General features: G+C 42.3%; 1 protein-coding gene across 13 annotated transcripts in view; it reads left to right on the forward strand.

Moving 5' to 3' along the window:
* Window positions 1-22,917, forward strand: part of LOC135548842 (disks large homolog 2-like) — a 437,518-nt gene that overhangs the window by 387,437 nt on the left and 27,164 nt on the right. For all 13 annotated transcript variants that reach the window (XM_064978837.1, XM_064978825.1, XM_064978836.1 and 10 more), the window contains 3 exons: window positions 7,148-7,207; window positions 8,634-8,789; window positions 15,878-16,034. In XM_064978837.1, the coding sequence (XP_064834909.1) occupies window positions 7,148-7,207; window positions 8,634-8,789; window positions 15,878-16,034 (373 nt within the window). The remainder of the gene's footprint in view (window positions 1-7,147; window positions 7,208-8,633; window positions 8,790-15,877; window positions 16,035-22,917) is intronic.

Genomic DNA, 22,917 nt, shown 5'->3' on the forward strand with positions numbered 1-22,917 from the left:
ACAACCATTTTGATAACCTCCATTGCTGACACGTGGAGTGCCATCACTAGTTGTGAGTGATTAGTGCTTTTTGAAATTGGTTTTGTTTTGGTTCGATCATTAAAAAAGAATCACGGTTTTCAATTTCGGTTGATTTATTTTACGTTAAAAGCACTAAGCAATTATGTGGTTTGAATGCTGGAACACAGAATAAAACAATGAAAGTCCAATGATGATAGTGAATGGTAGTGCTTATCACTTATCAACCATCATTTATTCACATTACTTTAAAAACATTTTTCAGTTGTGTATTGTATTTGTTTTATTTTATTATTCCACTCAGTCATCTGACAAAATCTCTATTTTAGTAGTTCTTCTGAGTACAGCATACTTTTATGCCTGCTGAATACCAACTATCAATCACTTAGATCATGTATTTTCAGGTAGAGATACCTCGCAAAGTAACTGCTCTCTCCCACCCAATCACACATTCTTCTGTCACCTTCTCTGTGTCAGCCTAATGTAGCAGGTGAAAAAAAACACACAGGCTGGACAAGTAGATGCGCAATGGATTGTGGTCTTTGTAGTCAATTACCACTTTCTGCGCTATGTAGAATATTGGCCTGTTGGAAACTACAACTCCTTACTACATTGCACAGTTCGGGCTTGATCTAATTTATCTAGAGAAACCGTGTAAAGTGCGCAATGAAATAGTTGTCAATTAGTTGTTTTAAAAAATGAAAAATAAAATACATTAAAGTACAACTTAAGTATTTTTTGGGGTATCTGTACTTTACCATTTACATTTTTACCATTTTTTACTTCACTACATTCCTAAAGAAAATGATGTACTTTTTACTCCATACATTTTCCCTGACACCCAAAAGTACTCGTTACATTTTGAATGCTTAGCAGGACAGAAAATGGTCCAATTCGCACACTTATCAAGAGAACATCCCTGGTCATCCCTACTTCCTCTCATCTGGCGGACTCACTAAACACAAATGCTTTGTTTTTAAATGATTTCTGTGTGTTGAAGTGTGACCCTGGCTCTCCGTAAATAAAAATAAAACAAGAAAATTGCTTAATATAAGGAATGTTTTATTATTCGTACTTTTACTTTTGATACTTAAGTATATTTGAGCAATTACATTTACTTTTGACACCAATTTTTTAAAACTTTTACTCAGGTAGTATTTTACTGGGTGACTTGCACTTTTACTTGAGTCATTTTCTATTAAGGTATCTTTCATTGAGTACTTTTCCACCACTGCCTACAATTCGGTAAAATAGCTCAGCACTAACCATCACATACTGTAGAAAGGTGTTATAAAATATCCAAATAAGTCCATTTACACCTCACAGACAAAGTTATCGCAGAATACATCTATAAATTGCCTCGTTGGCTAAATGGGATTTATTATTATTATTATTATACGTTTGTCCTCAATGCCCAGGTCGGCGCTCTGTAAGGTAGACGCACAAGGACTTGCTGATTCAGTCGCTGCAAATAGTAACGACAGGTCACGCCTGCTGTCTGCCAAATCCTTCTGTGTTTCTGTCAGACCAATTGGGGAGATGTGTAGCTGACAGAAACTGAGCACGCGTTTGGCCCTGAATGGCTGCCAGTCTGTGTGCCTCTGCAGCTGACAGCATGCTTGGCTGGCTTTGATACTGTGACACGGCTCAACAAATGTAGGATGCATCCCAAATGGCACCTTATTCCTTACATAGGGCACTACTTTTGACCAGAGCCCGGGAATAGGGTGCCATTTGGGATGGGGGATGCAGCCGTAATTAAATGAGCCCCAGCAGGAGAAAGCACCCCTCAGGACAGACTATCTATTCAGACAGGAATAGCATGAGATGAGTGGGGAGACAGAGAGAGAGATGTAGAATAGCATTGGGGCTGTGATTCATAGCCATGCTGGGGTGGTGTATACAGTGATCTCCAAAAGTATTAGGACAGTAACAAATGTTTTGGCTCTGTACTACAGCACTTTGCATTTGAAATAGTAGAATTGCTATGAAGTTAAAGTGCAGACTGTCAACTTTAAATTGAGGGTATTTTCATCCGTATCTGGTGAACCATTTAGAAATTACACCAGTTTTTTTCATAGTCCCTCCCATTTTAGGGGACTAAAAGTATTGGAACAAATTCACTTACTGTATATGCTGTGGGGAAGTGTGAGGGCCTTCTGGGCCTTCAAAGAAAGCATAAGGATTTTACAATAATTTGTATGATCTTCTGATTTAATCTCTTCAGTTTGTATTGGAAATAAGGGTTTTCTTTGGTGGTCTCTGGGTTTAACCTCATAGTCATTGTATCAAAAGCTAAAGACATGGAATACAGAGCCAAAGCAGCAACAACATTTGTCACTGTCCCAATACTTTTGGAGCTCACTGTATGTGCTGTAGGCTGCGGAGATTCCTGCAAGACCAGCCTCAGCCATGGGATAGCGGATCTCAACTGCATCTACAGTCAGCGTCTGTCACGCCCTGACCCTAGAGATCCTTTTAATTCTCTATTTTGGTTAGGTCAGGGTGTGACATGGGTGGGTAGTCCAGTTTTTTCATTTCTATGTTGGCCTGGTATGGTTCCCAATCAGAGGCAGCAGTTGTCTCTGATTGGGGATCATATTTAGGCAGCCTTTTCCCACTGGGTTTTTGTGGGATCTTGTTTATGTGTAGCTGCATGTGAGCAGCCCAGAACGCCACGTTTCATTTTCTTCTGTATTGTTGTTGGTGAGTTTCATATTTATTAAACATGTGGAACTGTAAGTACGCTGCGCCTTGGTCATTCAGACGATCGTCACTGTCACTCTCTGCTCTGTTTAAAAATTAGATTAGACAAACAATACTTGAAATAACAGTTTGTTAATGTAAAGCACAACATGCAATCTACTTGTGGCCTACAAAGACGGTGAATGGGCCTCAAATGTCTGGGTCTGTGATACATTAGACATTTAAGTTGATGTTTGATTTCAATATTTCACTAAAACTGGCTACAGAAGCAGCTGAAGAGTGGTCGTAGTCAGTTTAACTGTGGCTTTAAGGCACCTTACTATTTTTTTAACCTTTATTTAACTAGGCAAGTCAGTTAAGAACAAATTCTTATTTTCAATGACTGCCTAGGAACAGTGGGTTAACTGCCTGTTCAGGGGCAGAACGACAGATTTGTACCTTGTCAGCTCGGGGATATGAACTCATGACACATGAGGCAATTAAAAACAATGAGCTGCTGCACTTGTAAAACCTGTGGCTGTGGAGACTTGGTATAAAGGCTTTAATAAGAGGGGTAGTCTATGGACTGGGAAAAATGGGGATTATGGCCACCATTCGGTAAATGGAAAATGTAGAAAAATAATTCATTTATAGTGGGGCTTACTTTTCCCATCAAGGCACCCTTCATTGTGTCTTGATAGGAATTATACAAGAAGAAGCTAGCTGGGAGCTGTGATCGGATCGTATTTCATCAATTAGACTCAGAGAAAGTGAGCTTAGAGAGTGCAGGAGCGTAGCAGCAGGAGGAGAGTGATATCTGGGTCTGTGCTGTACTGCGGCATGCTCAGAGCTGTGGCCAAGTAGAGGCATCACGAGCCTGGGCCATGCGACACGAAGTGGGGGTAGTAGGGGGGTGGGGTGGTGAGGGAGCGTAGTATGGGGAGAGATAGAAAGTGGGCCACTGAGCAGGGCAGGGCTTATATCCAACCACACTGGTTTCATCGGCAGGAGCAAAAAGAATGGCTAATGCAGCCCTGCAACCAATGGAGCATCACACACGTTCACACTTATACACTGTGAATGATACGTGCACGTCTGTACACTCCACAACAACTTTCTTAATAGTACTGCACATAAAGTGTATTAGAAAATATAAACGGCACACACATTTGTCCATTATATAAATGCTCACATAATGGACAAATACTGCGTACAAATCGTTACTTATTTCAACTTAAGGTGTTTTTAAAAAATATATATATTTTACCTTTATTTAACTAGACAAATCGGTTAAGAACAAATTCTTATTTACAATGACGGCCTACCAACAAGTAAAAGGCCTCCTGCGGGGACAGGGGCCTGGGATTTAAAAAAACTATACTATACAAATATAGGACAAAACACGCATCACAACAAGAGAGACAACACTACACTACATAGAGACCTAAGACAACAAGGCAGCATCACATGACAACACAACATGGCAGCAGCAAAACATGGTACAACTTTAACTTTAGCCTGCAGCTTTGATAATTGCTGAGAGAAAGATAGTGCACCATCTAGCTATACTCCCAAGTACTTGTAGCTCTAAACCCTCAGAGGTAGTAATCACACCTGTGGGAGGAGGGGCATTCTTCTTACCAAACCACATGACATTTGTTTTGGAGGTGTTCAGAACAAGGTTAAGGGTAGAGAAAGCTTTGGACACTAAGAAAGCTTTGTTGTAGAGCGTTTAACACAAAATCCAGGGAGGGGCCAGATGAGTATAAGACTGTCATCTGCATATAAATGGATGAGAGAGCTTCCTACAGCCTGAGCAACGTTGTTGATGTAAATTGAGAAGAGTGTGGGGCCTAGGATCGAGCCTTGGGTTAGTCCCTTGGTGACAGGCAGTGGCTGAGACAGCAGATTTTCTGACTTTATACACTGCACTCTTTGAGAGAGGTAGTTAGCAAACCAGCCCAAAGACCCCTCAGAGACACCAATACTCCAAGTTTAAGGATCTCCCACAAGAATGGAATGGTCTACAGTATCAAAAGCTTTGGCCACATCAATAAAAATAACAGCACAATATTGCTTAGAATCAAGGGCAATTGTGACATCATTGAGGACCTTTAAGGTTGCAGTGACACATCCATAACCTGAGCGGAAACCAGATTGCATACCCGAGAGAATACTATAGACATCAAGAAAGCCAATCAGTTGATTATTGACAAGTTTTTCCAACACTTTTGATAAACAGGGAACAATAGAAATAGCATATAACAGTTAGGATCAGCTTGATCTCCCCCTTTAAATAAAGGAAAAACCGTGGCTGCCTTCCAAGCAATGGGAACCTCCCCAGAGAGGAGAGAGAGGCTAAAAAGGTCAGAGAGGCTTGGCGATGATAGGGGCAGCAACCTTAAAGAAGAAAGTGTTTTAAACCATCTGACCCAGATGTTTTTTGGGGGTTAAGTTGAAGGTGCTATTTCAGCACCTCGGACTCAGTGACCACCTGCAGGGAGAAACTTAGTAGCAGGGCCGGGAAAAGACGTTAGGAGCATCGGGGATAGTCGCATTCGAAGGGGAGGGAGATGAGGAAATGTTGGACGGGCAAGGAGGCATGGTTGAGTCAAATAGGAATCATGACTTAATGAAGTGGTGATTAAAGAGCTCAACCATGTGCTTCTTGTCAGTAACAACCACATCATCAACATTAAGAGACATGGGCAGCTGTGAGGAGGAGGGTTTATTCTCCAGGTCTTTCCTGGGATTAGACTCACAGAGAGAGCGGCTCCTTAAAGTAACTAACTCTGGCCTTCCGGTTAGCCTGAGTGCACTTATTTCTCATTTGCCTGAACCAGAGCCAGTCAGCCTGAGTATGCATGTCAGGAGCCTTTCGCCAAATGCAATTCTTCAGGTGGAGTTACTCTACAAGATCACGGTTGAGCTAGCGGCTGAACATGTTTTTAATAGGGTGTTTGTTTGTTCACAATACCACTGACAATATAAAAAAAAGAATGTACAAGCATCTTCGACAGAAGGGATCAAGCTGGGTCATGAAGGAAGGCCTGCTCATTAAAGTTTTTCAGCAAGCGTCTATGACAAACCAGGACAGGTCGTTTCACTGAGCAGCCATTATGAACACAGGCTGTAACACAGGGATCATTAAGGTCATTACAGAAAACACCAGACTGATACCTATCAGGATTATTTGTGAGGATAACATCAAGAAGAGTAGCCTTTTCTGGGTGTTTGGAGTCATACCTTGTGGGATTGGTGATAATCTGAGAAAGATTTAGGGAGTCCCATTGCTTTAGGACTAGGTCAGGTGGTTTAAGCATGTCCCAGTTTAGGTCACCTAGCAGGACAAATTCAGACTTGTAAGAGTCCTGGAGAGAGCTTAGGACAGGTAGGGTACAGGCCGGTGCTGATGGTGGACGATAACACCCAGCAACAGTCAACAAAGAGGTATTTGAAAGTTGAATGCTTAAAACCAGCAAATCAAATTGTTTGGGGAGAGACTTGGTGGAGACAACCGATCATTGAAGGTGATCCTTGGTAAAGATTGCCACTCCACCACCTTTGGAAGATCTGTCTTGCCGAAAAAGATTATAACCAGAAAGGTTAACGTCAATATTCAAAACATTCTTTCTTAACCATGTCTCAGTAATAACAAACACATCTGGATTGGAGCTGTGAACCCACACTTTCAGTTTATCCATTTTAGTTAATACGCAGAAATCAGTGAAACAGATATCAGAGCACAAGTCAGAATTGGGGCTAGCAACAGTAGATGGGCCAGGGTGTACATGCACATTTACAAATGTCATCAACAGTAATACAATCAGGGCATGGCAAAGGACAGGGAGAGCTCTGCACTGCTGATTTATGACATCTGAATGTGCATTAGATGGCAACAAGATCATATTGTACAGCAATTTCATCAGGTAACAACAATACAAAGCCAGCGAGAGGTGGTTAGAATAGGATGGGAGGCTAAAAGTCTATTGTAACCAATAGAGAGTCATAGTCCCGAGTGTGGGAACAAACAGTCTGTCCCAAGGTTGGGTAATTGAACCATATCAATAATGAACCTTTGGCAATGAGGACTTTGTATTTTTAGAAATGCATTATGGTGGTCCCGTTTGTAGTCTCTATTGGAAGGAATTTATTTGTTTATCAAACATTTCTCCCTGATCAAACACTTTGTGTCATCCTCTGTAGCATGCGTCCAACTGTTTGTTTGTGTCAAAGACAAAGAACACATATGCATGCTCTGTCTTCGTTTGGCTTTTATGCTAAATGCATACAAAGTATATTGTAAATATAAAGCTATTAGTATTCGTAATTCTAATGAATAAAACCATGTCTGATCCTTTTTGCAGTTTTCCTTCGTATTGCCACCCTGATTCTGACTCTGTTATTGCACTTCCTTTGTTGGTCTCATCTCTTCCCCAATCAGAAATGCCTCAATAGATGACGGAGAGGGTCACAGGTTTGATTCGCAGCACTTCCAGTTGAGGTGAGACATTTCAAAAGGACCGCTGACCCTCATGTTTGTCCTCCCATTCCATCTGTGACACATCTTTGTCCTCATTTTATCCTCTAATGCAAGACAGAGTGTGCAGTGGGTAACATACATATACGTGTGCAAAATAATTGTGCAAAGTGCAAAAATGACCAATAAACTTCACTGTCATCTGTCAGTGTGATTTAATTTGAGTTTAAAAAAGAGGGATTATAGCATTAAGAGGCATTATTTATGTTTTGCTCAGTTTCCTAAGCTCAAGTATATAAAAAAAAGTAATTTATGTGTGCTGTCTGAATATGGATCCCTGTTACAGTTCTCATATCAGTTTCCTTTCAAAGCGGCCTCTTTTTGCCCTGAGCGGGCTTTAGTGATGTAAGTAAGTAGCCTTGTGCGAGCCAGAGTGGCTCATAGGCTCCTGCACCCATCTACTGTTCCTGTAGCAGCTTTATGTATAGGTACACCCCCTGAACAGGATGCTAGTCTATTGCAGGGCCTTACCCTCAACCTATATCCTTAATGCTGAGTGCCAAGCAGAGATGCTTTGGGTCCCATTTTTTTGTCTTTGGTATGACTCGGCCGGGAATCGAACACCCAACCTTCCAATCTCAGGGCGGACACTAACCACAAGGCCACTTTAGTGATGTGCATACTCGGAATGCGCATTGACAAAATTGCTGATAAAAATAAATAAATAAATGAAGCTTAAAGATTTTCAGATTGTTCAGTAATGAATATAGATTTTAGTTCCCGCATATGTTGTCACCGGCTACCACCCCATATTGATGGTAGTAGGCTTTCCTTTACTGGTACTATCATGGTGCAAATCACTTTGTTTGATACTAAAAAACAAGTTTGACCTTTTTTTGCTTATAGTCAAAGATAAAGCAGATGGAAAAGTCACTGGAGCAGTAATGTTAGCTTGGTGTGTGGTGAAGTTGAAACTAGTGAAGTGGAAGTCTGCAGGAGGGCTCTCTGTGCCGACAGCATGGAGGGCTCTCTGTGCCGACAGCGTGGAGGGCTCTCTGTGCCGACAGCGTGGAGGGCTCTCTGTGCCGACAGCATGGAGGGCTCTCTGTGCCGACAGCATGGAGGGCTCTCTGTGCCGACAGCATGGAGGGCTCTCTGTGCCGACAGCATGGAGGGGGGGATTGAGTGCTGATACTTTTGTGGAATCCAAATTCTAAATGAATAAAAAGACGTGTAACTGTAGGTGTTTTGCATGTAAAACAACAAAAGCCTGAGTGCACATGTAAATGCTTTATAAACCAAGGTTTCATTCTTCATTTTCCACTCCCATAACATAGGTGTTATTTGTCTATTCTGTTCTGTTTATCTCTGTCCCTCTGTTCTGTTCTGTCTCTGTCTCCTCCTACTCTCTGTACTAACCACTCTCTCTGCTCTATTCTCCTACCCCCAGGCCTCCTGAGCCAGTTTACAGCACTGTGAACAAACTGTGTGACAAAACACCTTCTCCCCGCTGCTATTCCCCCATGGAGTGTGACAAAAGCCTCCTCCACTCCATACCCTTCCCTCACTATCACTTAGGCCTGCTCCCTGACTCCGAGATCACCAGGTATTCTACCCGCTGCATGGCATAGCTTTGCATTGTATTGCACGGCATGGCATGCCCCTTACTCTCTTCATATCCTCACACACACTCACTCGTTTCCAGAGGGTCTCGTTCTTCCAAGCCTGCATGCCACTCCTACCTGTCTATCCATGCCCCCTACTCTCTTCCTATCCTCACTTTCTCACTTGTTTCCAGAGGGGCTCGCTCTTCCAAGCCTGCATGCCCCCTACTCTCTTCCTCTCCTACCTGTCTCTCCATGTCTCTCCATGCCCCCTACTCTCTTCCTATCCTCACTTTCTCACTTGTTTCCAGAGGGGCTCGCTCTTCCAAGCCTGCATGCCTCTCCTACCTGTCTCTCCATGCCCCCTACTCTCTTCCTATCCTCACTTTCTCACTCGTTTCCAGAGGGGCTCGCTCTTCCAAGCCTGCATGCCTCTCCTACCTGTCCCTCCATGCCCCCTACTCTCCTCCTATCCTCACTTTCTCACTTGTTTCCAGAGGGTCTCGCTCTTCTAAACCTGCATGCCTCTCCTCCCTTCGGCTCCCTCACCTCCAGGGGGTCTGATCTAGTCCAAACCTGCTGGCCTTATCTTTTGCAAACACATTTGGACCCCCCCCGAAGACGGGCAGTGTTGTTATAAGTGAATGTGTTTTCTCTAAAAGCGTCAGAGTATTCGGTAATTGTGGTTTTAAAAGTGGTATGTTGAAGCCTATAGCAGCTACTCAGACACACTCAAACACAATCAAGCGCACTTAACGCACCAGATGCTTTTACACTTCTTGTGCAGCCGGTGGTCGGTGTGATCGCAACGTTAAGGGGCCAGATGTGATTTCACTGGTCATATATATTAGATATATTGTCAAGCAGTCTGAGATTTTGTATATCTCTTTCTTAGCTCTCCCTGAACATATTGTAGTTGAACCCTCAAGCACTATTTCCCTTGTGGTTCAGGATGGCCTCCACCTTCGTTAAGTTTTGCTCGTTTGTTTAGAATGTCAATGATCTGCATTATGTTCTGAAAACTAAAGTAGTTCCTAATTGGCCTCCGTGGGAGTTATTATACAAATAATAATAATACAAAAAATAATATAGATATTACATCAACAAGAACAGCAGTAGACTCTTTTTGCATCAATTGAAAAATAAGTATTGGGGTGCTATTTTATATGATAATGATCAAGATTCCGTTAGTGGTAAGCATACAATAGTTTGTCTTTTATTGATTGTTTGCTCTTTTTCCTAGTAACAGCACTTTGCCATCTTTATCTCGTTTGTGCGGGGCTTATTTATTATTTCAGCTTGTTTATCATTTCTGCATGAGCAACGTATCTGGGCGTACAATCAACAGAGCTGGGGTGTGATGGTAACCATGAATAAGGCATGAGTTGTTAAAGTGCATGCTATTCGGACCAGATTAGTTCAAATGTGCGTCACTCATTGTTGAAGTTGGACCAGGCTAATGCAATGTGAACAGAGAACAAGATGCATTGAACGTTAAGGCATTTAAAAGGATCACTTTGCTCAACAACAACAAAAACGTCCTTAGTATTTTGTTCATTAGTCCACTGTTGATACGGTCTCCAAAAATGGTGCATGTCAGCAGTAAAGTGAGAGCACTTTCAGTAAAAAAGTGTGATGTGTTTTGCATCACTGTACCACTGTCTGGTCATGTGGATAAAACAAAATATGATTTTATAAATCGGGTGATTGTTTTTTTTTTTCAACTATTTGTCAGGATATTGCTTCACTTGGTTTCAGTCTGTGCCATTTGTATCATACCACACAAATGCTTTTGGCCTGAAATGACAAATACGGATGGAATGATCTTAGATTCGCTCTGGATGTGCCGACTGAAATTGAATACATTTCGATGACTTTCCCTATGCTTGATGTGTCTGACATGTCAAACACTGGTTACTGAGATGCATAAGAGAGCCATTGAATGTGGTATTCAATAAGCCTTTATTGATTGCTCAAGTGTAGCTGACATAATGTATCGATGTACTGTAGGGTGAAGCTGCCCTTAGATGCTGACCTTGGGTCAGTTTGGCATTTTCCTCACTAATAGACATAGTTTGGGTTAGGGGAAGGGAACCTGATTCCAGATCTTTAACTTGGGGAAACTTCACCCCGGAGCCCAGATTTTATTTGTCCATTTGACCTTAATAATAATGTTTTTATGAGATATTTTTATGTTTTAATAAAAGGAGCCTTAGCTACCGTCTCCTTTTACAAAGACTTGGAATATTAGAACATATTAGTATTTAATCATTTCTTTTGTTAAAGGGGAACGTTTTGTCTAATTACTCATTGGTAGGCATGAATACTTCTTTGTCTGGACCCTAATTAACTAGAAGGCAGTGTGTTTCCAGTGGTTACGTCCCAAATCGCACCCTATTCCCTCCTTATACAGTGCACTACTTTTGACAAGGGCCTATAGGGCGCTGGTCAAAAGTAATACCCTGTGTAGGAAAGAAGGTGCTCGTTTGCGACGCCCACTGCGTTTCGGATTGCCTCATCTCCGTTTCAATTTGCATTCCCTCTGTTGTGAGCAGAGTGCACTGCCTCTTCCATTCCCGTAATGCAGTTCCAACCTCAGAACGCTGTGGTATTGTGAGGCGACTTCTCAGAGGGAGCAGAGAATAATCAGACTGTCTCTTTAAAACCTACTCTAGAATGCAAGGGTGTGTGCAGTTCCAAGCATTTCTCAAAGGAGTTTGTTTTCGTCACTCATTCTGCTGTAAGTTGAGTGAGAAAACACAAGTACTTAGAGCATCTGGACATGGTCATGTTCTGTGTACAGTGTTGTTTCTGCTATAACAACTCGAATGGAAATCACGCAACGTTATTTTGACCAGCGTTGACATGGCTTTGCAGTATAAAGTAGTCACACTTATGCAGAGCAGGAAGACACGCGTGGTTATAATTCATTATATTCTCCAAGAAACAATGTGTAAATATGAAGAATTGACATGACCATTTAACAGATTCTTGGACCTCCACATAAAAAAACTAAATTCTAGTTGAACCCCTTATGCCTTGTGCTAGCTTGCTCCACAATATAACTGATTACTACCTAATGCTCACCGACTGTGGCTCTCACTCTCTCAATTCAATGGGAATTATTGGTATGGGAAATGTATTGTATTGCCAAAGCAAGTGGAATAGATAATACACAAAGGTGAAATAACCAATCAGAAATGAACAGTAAACGTTACACTCACAAAAGTTTTTGAAGAATAGAGACACTTCAAACGTTATATTATGGCTGTTTACAGTGTTTATAACAATATGCAAATAGTAGAAGTACAAAAGGGAAAATAAATAAACATGGGTTGTATTTACATTTCTCGCTCGCAGAAAATGAGTGGCTGTGGGTGGATGCTGATAGAGGAAGCCCACCCACAGTCAATAGCAATATTTCAATTTATAAACTGCGTTATGCACACTCATTATGCGATTGCTGTAAGTTGAGTTATATATCTGTCAGTATTTAGATTTTCATTTGTTGCACAAAGGTTATACAGAATATCAGACCAATTAACATTCGTTAACTTTTGTAGGAAGGTTGAAAATAAACGTTTTCTGGACATATGAAATGTTGAAGCAAAGCACATATGCACTAGATATGCTCTGTAACCTACCCAGCAGTCTATCCAAAATGGAGGTTTGCTTCTCACTTTCATAGCATTCTCCTTACGACATTTTCAGATTTTAACACTTAAATATCAAAGGGATGCATGAGTACAACGATTCTGGGAGAGCCTAACGAAAGGTGCCATGAAATAATGAGGCAAGAAGAGAGAGGCCTTTCATGGAGCTTAATGCATAGGCGGAATTGGTTGTCTGAGCTTACCCAGAGAGAGGTGGAATTCACAACGAATTTTCTGTTTTCTCATTCGCCCACATGATTACAGTGAGATGCCTGTGGTTGCCTTGGTGCCGCAAACACTAAATTAGCTATTGCTGGTGTGCTGAATAGATTTTACAGAGCCATGTTAGCATTAGCATTTTGACTGTGGGCCACCTCCCTGTGTCCTAGCCTAGAATGGCCTCTGGTGGGCCTCCAGCTACCTGACCGTTCCTCTCTCCATATCAATGTGTTTCAGCTGCCTGTGTTGCTGTCACAGGGGGGCCTTTGGGGACACTGGGAGGGCAAGGGCCCACCCGAATGATTTATTAACAACCCTGGCTTAAATACCATTGTATTCTCACAGAAGTGTAATGTAATCAGGGTCGTGTTCACTAGAAACAAAATGGAAGAAAACAACAGCCGAAAAAAGGAAGGACTACCTGAACTTGTCCAATAACAATCTCTGATTTGAATGCATCTCAATCGCCTTTTAAAAGGGTGCGTCTACCGTGGCCTTTTCCTCCCGTGCACCACACCCATGGAACTCCCTTCCGGATAGTCTCCAAGCTGTTCAGACTGTTGGAGCTTTTAAAGCAGTCCTTAAGACTCAACTCTATCAACAGGCCTATCCTTCCTCCCAGACTTTGATTGTTGCTTTCATGATATGGTCAGATATATTTGTTTATTATTATTTATTCTTTTGTTCACTTTGAGATTGTTCTTGTATATTGAAAATCACTTTACAAATGTAATACATGTAGTATTATTATTAATGAGAGTGGTGAAGGCAGCTTGTCATTCCTAGCAACCGGGTCAACCATGCTCATTGTCTCTCAAATCATTAAGAACACCTGCTCTTTCCATGACATAGACTGACCAGGTGAATCCAGGTGAAAGCTATGATCCCTTATTGACATCACTTGTTAAATCCACTTCAAATCAGTGTAGATGAAGGAGACAGGTTACGGTTAAAGGAGGATATTTAAGAGACATGGATTGTGTATGTGTGCCATTCAGAGGGTGAAGGGAAAATACAAAATATTTAAGTGCCTTTGAACAGGGTATGGTAGTAGATGCCAGGCGCACCGGTTTGTGTCAAGAATTGCAATGCTGCCAGGGTTTTCCACGGTCAACAATTTTCCGTGTGTATCAAGAATGGTCCACCACCAAAAGGATATCCAGCCAACTTGTGGGAAAGATTGGAATCAACATGGGCCAGCATCCTTGTGGAAAGCTTTCAACATCGTGGAGAGTCCATGTAACCTAATATTAGTTAATGTTTTTCCCACTCATCATATTCTCAAAGCTGGTCTAAGCACAGAACATGTATATATCCCCATTTCCATGGATATAATTACATCCCAACCAATATTATTAGCTACATTAAGAAGATTTCAAATACATGGCTGCATTTCAAGTTCAGTTCAAGCTTTTGTGCTACATTAAAGGACATTCAGATGCCGTCTGGAGTTTGGTTGCCATCTAGTGTTCCATTTTGGAAGCAACGCTCTGTTGGGTGCTGGCAGGTTACGCCATGCAGACACTGATGGTTGGCTGGATTTCCCTTTTTCAGTCAGCTGATTATTCCACAACACAACATTCTACAACTGGCTCTACTTTTGTCTCCTTCCTGTGGGCTGTAAATCAGGCTTACTTTTACTTTTCTGCTTTTGGGTAAAGTTTCTGACTTAAATACGAAGGACATTTTTTGAAATAAATACAATTTTAAACTAAAAATAATGATATATACAGTGGGGAGAACAAGTATTTGATACACTGCCGATTTTGCAGGTTTTCCTACTTACAATACATGTAGAGGGCTGTCATTTTTATCATAGTTACACTTCAACTGTGAGAGACGGAATATGTATTTATATATATGTGTTTTTTTTTTTGCAGTTTTGATGGTTATTTGAATTTCATGACTGTCTATATCCTTAATCGATTATTCAATTATCATGCCAGCCCTAATTAGATTGAAAGAATGAAAATGGTCCAGATTAGAATTTGTCTGCTCTATTCACAGTTCAGATTTGTGGTAGGCAATGAGAGAATCGATTGGTTTTGCTCGACTCCTTGCGTCCTCTCCTCCGTACTCTCCTTGCCTTCTTTTGAAAATGGTTGAGAACCACCCCTAAATTGAGAAACTCCCCTTGTATTATAGGAAAACTTACTAATCACTATGCTCGGACAATGTCGTACCCTAACCTTATTTCACAAATTGTTTGAGACACACCTTAAATGTTTTTGTGCATCACTGCTTTACCCAATTACTTTAAAGCAGTATTTCACAGATTTTTTTACTTCATATTCAAAGGTGACATTTTCACACATAGTGGTATGGTGCTGAATGATGTTAAAAATCTGTGAAGTGTTCCTTTAACCCCCCAGTAGATCTATTGTTATGCAACAAGTGTTAGGCCTGTCACAACAGTCTGTCGAAGCGGGAGCCTACAACCCACAGCGCAGCACTTTGCAACTAGGTCAGTGACAATGTATATGTACAGTATCAAGCATCTCAGCATAGGAGTGCTGATATAGGATCAGTTTTAACCATTAGAGCACAATGCATAAGATTACATGGGACCTTGTCCTAGATCAGCGCTCTCACTCTGAGACTCATTGCTATCGATCCCTATAACATGATTTCCAGACTTAATCTGTCTTTAGACATAGTCTCCTACTGTTCTCAAGCAACTCAAAAAGACACCTGGCAAGGGACTCCGAACCTTCTAGCCTTACTTTGCATACATTATTAACTATATAATTTTGTTGGTTTGACAGCGACAGCGCTCCCTTCAGAGTAGATTGGTGGCACTACATGGGAAAACAAGTCTCATCTCTCCAAAGAGTCCTGAATGTCCTGATTGCTATTTGACTTTAGCCCAGTGGGAGCTGGTGGCAGATGCTAGCTCTCCGTCTTCACACATGGCTATGTGTGAATGTGTGTGTGCCTGCGTGTGTGCGTGCATACATGCACACTTGTGACCTCACGCTCATGTGCAGGCTCCTCGTCTCCAGGAAACCAGTCAGAAATGGGACAATGATTTAAGTAGAGCACAATGCTCCTTTGGGCCTCTGCCATCTCTGTACTGTGCCTAGGCGCGCTCTACGTGCCCCCGCTTCTATCTGCTTGTGTGTGTGATTCTCTTTCTTCTCTGCCGGACGGACAGTCAAGATGCTAAGCCCCTCGGACTCGGATGCTGAGCTGATGTACTATCTGACCTGTTTGTACAGGGATCCCAGGAGGATGGTCCTCCACAAGGGCTCCACAGGCCTGGGATTCAACATCGTGGGCGGGGAGGACGGAGAGGGCATCTTTGTCTCCTTCATCCTGGCGGGAGGGCCCGCCGACCTAAGCGGAGAGCTGCGGAGGGGAGACCAGATCCTGTCGGTGAGTTTACCCCTACAGACGCACATAATGATATTTATACTTATAATGTTTCTACATATACACACACAGATATGCACATGTACTGTAATTGGCAGTGTACTACAAGGTTTGAGAACAAGATTATACTCCTGAGATGTCCCATTTTCAAGAATGTCCTGAGAAACAGTTACAGTACAATTCCAAAACGACTGTCTTATACACACAAGTGTAAAGGGATAAAGAATATGTACGTAAAGATATATGAATGAGTGTTGGTACAGAACGGCATAGGCAAGATGCAGTAGATGGTATCAAAAAACAGTATGTACATATGAGATGAGTAATGTAGGGAATGTAAACAAAGTGGCATATTTTAAAGTGGCTAGTGATACATGTATTACATAAAGATGCAGTAGATGATATAGGGTAGAGTATATACATATGAGATGAGTAATGTAGGGTATGTAAACATTATATTAAGTAGCATTGTTTAAAGTGGCTGGAGTTGAGTCAGTGTGTTGGCAGCAACCACTCAATGTTAGTGGTTGCTGTTTAACAGTCTGATGGCCTTGAGATAGAAACTGTTTTTCAGTCTCTCGGTCCCTGCTTTGATGCACCTGTACTGACCTCACCTTCTGGATGATAGTGGGGTGAACAGGCAGTGGCTCGGGTGGTTGATGTCCTTGATGATCTTTATGGCCTTTCTGTGACATCAGGTGGTGTAGGTGTCCTGGAGGGCAGGTAGTTTGCCCCCGATGATGCGTTGTGCAGACCTCACTACCCTCTGGAGAGCCTTACGGTTGAGGGCGGAGCAGTTGCCGTACCAGGCGGTGATACAGCCCGACAGGATGCTCTTGATTGTGCATCTGTAGAAGTTTGTGAGTGCTTTTGGTGACAAGCCGAATTTCTTCAGCCTCCTGAGGTTGAAGAGGCGCTGCTGCGCCTTCTTCACGACGCTGTCTGTGTGGGTGGACCAATTCAGTTTGTCCATGATGTGTACGCCGAGGTAACTTAAAACTTACAACCCTCTCCACTACTGTCACATCGATGTGGATAGGGGGTGCTCCCTCTGCGTTGTTGTTGGTAATCAAGCCTATCACTGTAGTGTCGTCCGCAAACTTGATGATTGAGTTGGAGGCGTGCCTGGCCACGCAGTCATGGGTGAACAGGAAGTACAGGAGAGAGCTCAGAACACACCCTTGTAGGGCCCCAGTGTTGAGGATCAGCACGGTGGAGATGTTGTTACCTACCCTCACCACCTGGGGGCGGCCCGTCAGGAAGTCCAGTACCCAGTTGCACAGGGCGGGGTCGAGAACCAGGGTCTTGAGCTTGATGACGAGTTTGGAGGGTACTATGGTGTTAAATGCTGAGCTGTAGTTGAACAGCATTCTCGCATAGGTATTCCTCTTGTCCAGATGGGTTAGGGCAGTGTCCAGTGTGGTTGAGGTGCATCGTCTGTGGACCTATTTGGGCGTTAAGCAAATATGGTGATATGGTCCTTGACTAGTCTCTCAAAGTACTTCATGATGACAGAAGTGAGTGCAACGGGGCGGTAGTCGTTTAGCTCAGTTACCTTAGCTTTCTTGGGAACAGGGAAAATGGTGGCCCTCTTGAAGCATATGGGAACAGCAGACTGGGATAAGGATTGATTGATTATGTCTGTAAACACACCAGCCAGCTGGTCTGTGCATGCTCTGAGGACGCGGCTGGGGATGCCGTCTGGGCCTGCAGCCTTGCTTGATAATACCCATCCCGCATGCGGGAGCGTAATCATCGCCTCCAACTAATTAGCATAACGCAGCGGACATAAATATCCCTAGAAAATTTTCCTATTCATGAAAATCACAAATTAAATATATTGAGACACAGCTTAGCCTTTTGTTAATCACACTGTCATCTCAGATTTTCAAAATATGCTTTATAGCCAACGCTAGACAAGCATTTGTGTAAGTTTATCATAGCCCAGCATAGCATTATGCCCTGCTAGCAGCAGGCAACATTTTCACGAAAATAAGAAAAGCAATCAAATTAAATAATTTACCTTTGAAGAACTTCAGATGTTTTCACTCAGGAGACTCCCAGTTAGATAGCAAATGTTCCTTTTTTCCAAAAAGATTATTTTTGTAGGCGAAATAGCTCCCGTTTGTTCTTCACGTTTGGCTGAGAAATCGACCGGAAAATGGTGACTACAACGCCAAACTTTTTTCCAAATTAGCTCCATAATATCGACAGAAACATGGCAGACGTTGTTTAGAATCAATCCTCAAGGTGTTTTTCACATATCTATTCAATAATATATCCGTCGGGACAATTGGTTTCTCATTAGAAGCGATTGGAATAATGGCTACCTCAGTACTTTACGCAAGATTTTCTGCGGGAGCCATCATGTGACCACTTGCTCAATGTGGTCCCTTACGGCTATTCTTCAACATAAATGCGTAAAAAGACGTCATAATGCTGTAGACACCTTGGGGAATAGGTAGAAAATGTAAGCTCATTCGTAGCCCATTCACAGCCATATAAGGAGTCATTGGCATGCAGTGCTTTCAAAATATGGGGCACTTCCTGATTGGATTTTTATCTGGGTTTTGCCTGTAACATCAGTTTTGTTGCACTCAAAGACAATATCTTTGCAGATTTGGAAACGTGAGTGTTTTCTATCCAAAGCTGTCAATTATATGCATAGTCGAGCAGCTTGTCGTGACAAAATATCCCGTTTAAAACGGGAACGTTTTTATCAAAAAATGAAAATACTGCCCCCTAGTTACAAAAGGTTAACACGTTTAAACATTTTCCTCACATGGGCTGCAGTGAAGGAGAGTCCGCAGGTTTTGGTTGCGTGTCGTGTCAGTGGCACTGTATTGTCCTCAAAGCGGGCAAAAAAGTTATTTAGTCTGCCTGGGAGCAAGACATCCTGGTCCGTGACAGGGCTGGTTTTCTTTTTGTAATCCGTGATTGACTGTAGATCCTGCCACATACCTCTTGTGTCTGAGCCGTTGAATTGTGACTCTACTTTGTCTCTATACTGACGTTTAGCTTGTTTGATTGCCTTGCGGAGGGAATAGCTACACTGTTTGTATTCGGTCATGTTTCCGGTCACCTTTCCCTGGTTAAAAGCAGTGGTTCGGCTCTCAGTTTCACGTGAATGCTGCCATCAATCCACAGTTTCTGGTTTGGGAATGTTTTAATCGTTGCTATGGGAACGACATCATCAATGCACTTTCTAATGAACACGCTCACCGAGTCAGCGTATTCGTAAATGTTGTTGTTGGACACAATGCGGAACATATCCCAATCCACGTGATTGAAGCAGTCTTGAAGCGTGGAATCAGATTGGTCGGACCAGCGTTGAATAGACCTGAGCGCGGGAGCTTCTTGTTTTAGTTTCTGTCTGTAGGCAGGAAGCAACAAAATGGAGTCGTGGTCAGCTTTTCCGAAAGGAGGGCGAGGGAGGGCCTTATATGCGTCGCAGAAGTTAGAATAGCAATGATCCAAGGTTTTACCAGCCCTGGTTGCGCAATCGATATGCTGATACAATTTAGGGAATCTTGTTTTCAGATTAGCCTTGTTAAAATCCCCAGCTACAATGAATGCAGCCTCAGGATATGTGGTTTCCAGTTTGCAAAGAGTCAAATAAAGTTTGTTCAGGGCCATCGATGTGTCTGCTTGGGGGGGAATATATACGGCTGTGATTATAATCGAAGAGAATTCCCTTGGTAGATAATGCGGACGACATTTGATTGTGAGGAATTCTAAGTCAGGTGAACAGAAGGACTTGAGTTCCTGTATGTTGTTGTGGTCACACCACGTCTCGTTAATCATAAGGCATACACCCCGCCCCTCTTCTTACCAGAAAGATGTTTGTTTCTGTCGGCGCGATGCGTGAAGAAACCAGCTGGCTGCACCGATTCCGTTAGCGTCTCTTGAGTGAGCCATGTTTCCGTGAAGCAAAGAACGTTACAGTCTCTGATGTCCCTCTGGAATGCTACCCTTGCTCGGATTTCATCAACCTTGCTGTCAAGAGACTGGACATTGGCAAGTAGTATAGGAACGCGAAGCCATCTCTGTCGCCGTCGGAAGTACTGTTGTTGACACACTTACAGTGCATTCGGAAAGTATTCCGACCCCTTGACTTTTTCCACATTTTGTTACGTTACAACCTTATTATAAATGTGATTACATTGTTTTTTTCCCCTCATCAATCTACACACAATACCCTATAATGACAAACCAAAACAGGTTTTAGACATTTTTGCAAATTCGGAAAACTGAAATATTACATTTACATAAGTATTCAGACACTTTACTCAGTACTTTGTTGAAGCACCTTTGGCAGCGATTACATCTTTGAGTCTTCTAGGGTATGATGCTACAAGCTTGGCACACCTGCATTTGGGGAGTTTCCCCCATTATTCTCTGCAGATCCTCTCAAGCTCTGTCAGGATGGATAGGGAGTGTCGCAGCACGGCTATTTTCAGGTCTCTCCAGAGATGTTTGATCTGGTCCCTAAGCCACTCCCCTGCGTTGTCTTGGCTGTGTGCTTAGCGTCGTTGTACTGTTGGAAGGTGAACCTTCGTCTCAGTCTGAGGTCCTAAGCGCTTTGGAGCAGGTTCTCATCAAGGCTCTCTGTATTTTGCTCTGTTCATCTTTCCCTTGATCCTGACTAGTCTCCCAGTCCCTGTTTCCCTCGATCCTGACTATTCTCCCAGTCCCTGCAGCTAAAAAACATCCCCACAGCATGATGGTGCCAGGTTTCTTCCAGACATGACGCTTGGCATTCAGGCCAAAGAGTTAAATCTTGCTTTTATCAGACCAGAGAATCTTGTTTCTCATGGTCTGAGAGTCCTTTAGGTGCATTTTGGCAAACTCCAAGGGGGCTGTCATGTGTCTTTTACTGAAAAGAGGCTTCCGTCTGGCCACTCTACCATAAAGGCCTGTTTGGTGAAGTGCTGCAGAGATGGTTGTCCTTCTGGAAGGTTCTACCATCTCCACTGAGGAACTCTAGAGCTGTGTCACAGTGACCATCAGGTTCTTGGTCACCTCCCTGACCAAGGCCCATCTCCCTCAATTTCTCCGTTTGGCCGGGTGGCCAGCTCTAGGAAGAGTCTTGGTGGTTCCAAACTTCTTCCATTTAAGAATGATGGAGGCCACTGTGTTCTTGGGGACCTTCAATCCTGTCTCGGAGCTCTACGGACAATTCCTTCCATGGCTTGGTTTTTGCTCTGACATCCACTGTCAACTGTCCAATCAATTGAATTTACCACAGGTGGACTCCAAGTTGTTGAAACATCTCAAGGATGAGCAATCGAAACAGGATACACCGGAGCTCAATTTCGAGTCTCATAGCAAAGGGTCTGAATACTTATGTAAATAAGGTATCTTTTTTATTTTTAATACATTTGCACCAAAAAAATGTAAACCTGTTTTCGCTTTGTCGTTAGCGGACAGTGCTTGTAGATTGATGTGGGGAAAAATGATTAAATTCATTTTCGAATAAGGCTGTATGTAACATAACAAAATGTGGAAAGTCAAATGTACTGTAGATGTTTAAAGCAAACCGCTATAGTCCCTGTGCCCAAGAATGCAATGAATCATGGATCTTGGAGATCTCGGAAGAGGCACTGCAAGTGTAACTATGCTGACGTAACACTTCATGATGTTTCACCGTGAAAACAGTTCTCATGGGCACACAAATCCCAAATAATGTAGGCCTATGCCATTGCAAAATCGAATGCTTGTAACAAAATGTAGAAAATGTCAAGGGGTCTGAATACTTTCCGAAGGCACTTTATGTACAAACATACAGTATACACATTTGGGTGCAAACACATGCTGGCATCGCATATCTGGAGCCTTTGAGGCTATAAATGAACAACATGTTCCAATGTTTGTCTCATTACTCATACGTATTTAAAAAAAAAAAAAAAAGAACATCATTATTTATTTATTTTACCTTGATAATTTCACTACTTTTGGATTATTTTCACTGATTGTACAAAACATTAGGAACATCTGTTCTTTCCATGACTAACTGACCAGGTGAATCCAGGTGAAAGCTATGATCCCTTATTGAGGTCGCTTGTTAAATCCACTTCAAATCAGTGTAGATGAAGGGGAGGAGACAGGTTGAAGAAGGATTGTTCAGCCTTGAGACAATTGAGACATGGCTTATGTGTGCCATGCAGAGGGTGAATGGGCAGGACTAAAGAGAATCGCATTTGAGCGGGGTATGGTTATAGGTGCCAGGCGCACGAGTTTGAGTGTGTCAAGAACTGCAACGCTGCTTTGTTTTTCCACACTCAACAGTTTCCTTTGTGTATCAAGAATGGTCCAACACCCAAATGATATCCAGCCAACTTGACACAACTGTGGGAAACATTGGAGTCAACATGTGCCAGCATCCCTGTGGAAACGCTTTCAATACCTTGTAGATTCTCTGCCCTGACAAATTGAGGCTGTTCTGAGGGCAAAAGGGGTTGCAACTAAATATTGGGAAGGTGTTCCTAATGTTTTGAAAAACGTTGCAGTTCTTGACACCCTTTTTTGAAATAGATATTTTTTCACAAATGCAGTGTACTGTAAGTAATATCAGATTCACATTTTTTGTACAGATAATTATCTGCCTCAAGTTACAAACGCTAGTAAACACTCATACATTTATACTGAACAAAAATATAAATGCAACATGCAACAATTTCAAAGATTTTATTGTTACACCTCAAATAAGGAACGCAGTCAATTTATATCAATTAATTAACCCCCTAATCTATGGATTTAACATGACTGAGAATACAGATATGTATCTGTTGGTCACAGATACCTTAAAAAAGGTAGGGGCGTGTATCAGACAATGTGACCACTATTTGCCTCGTGCAGTTTGACACATCTCCTTTGCATAGAGTTG

Source organism: Oncorhynchus masou, chromosome 11, assembly GCF_036934945.1.
Source record: "Oncorhynchus masou masou isolate Uvic2021 chromosome 11, UVic_Omas_1.1, whole genome shotgun sequence".
In the NCBI taxonomy this organism is placed as follows: Eukaryota; Metazoa; Chordata; class Actinopteri; order Salmoniformes; family Salmonidae; genus Oncorhynchus; species Oncorhynchus masou.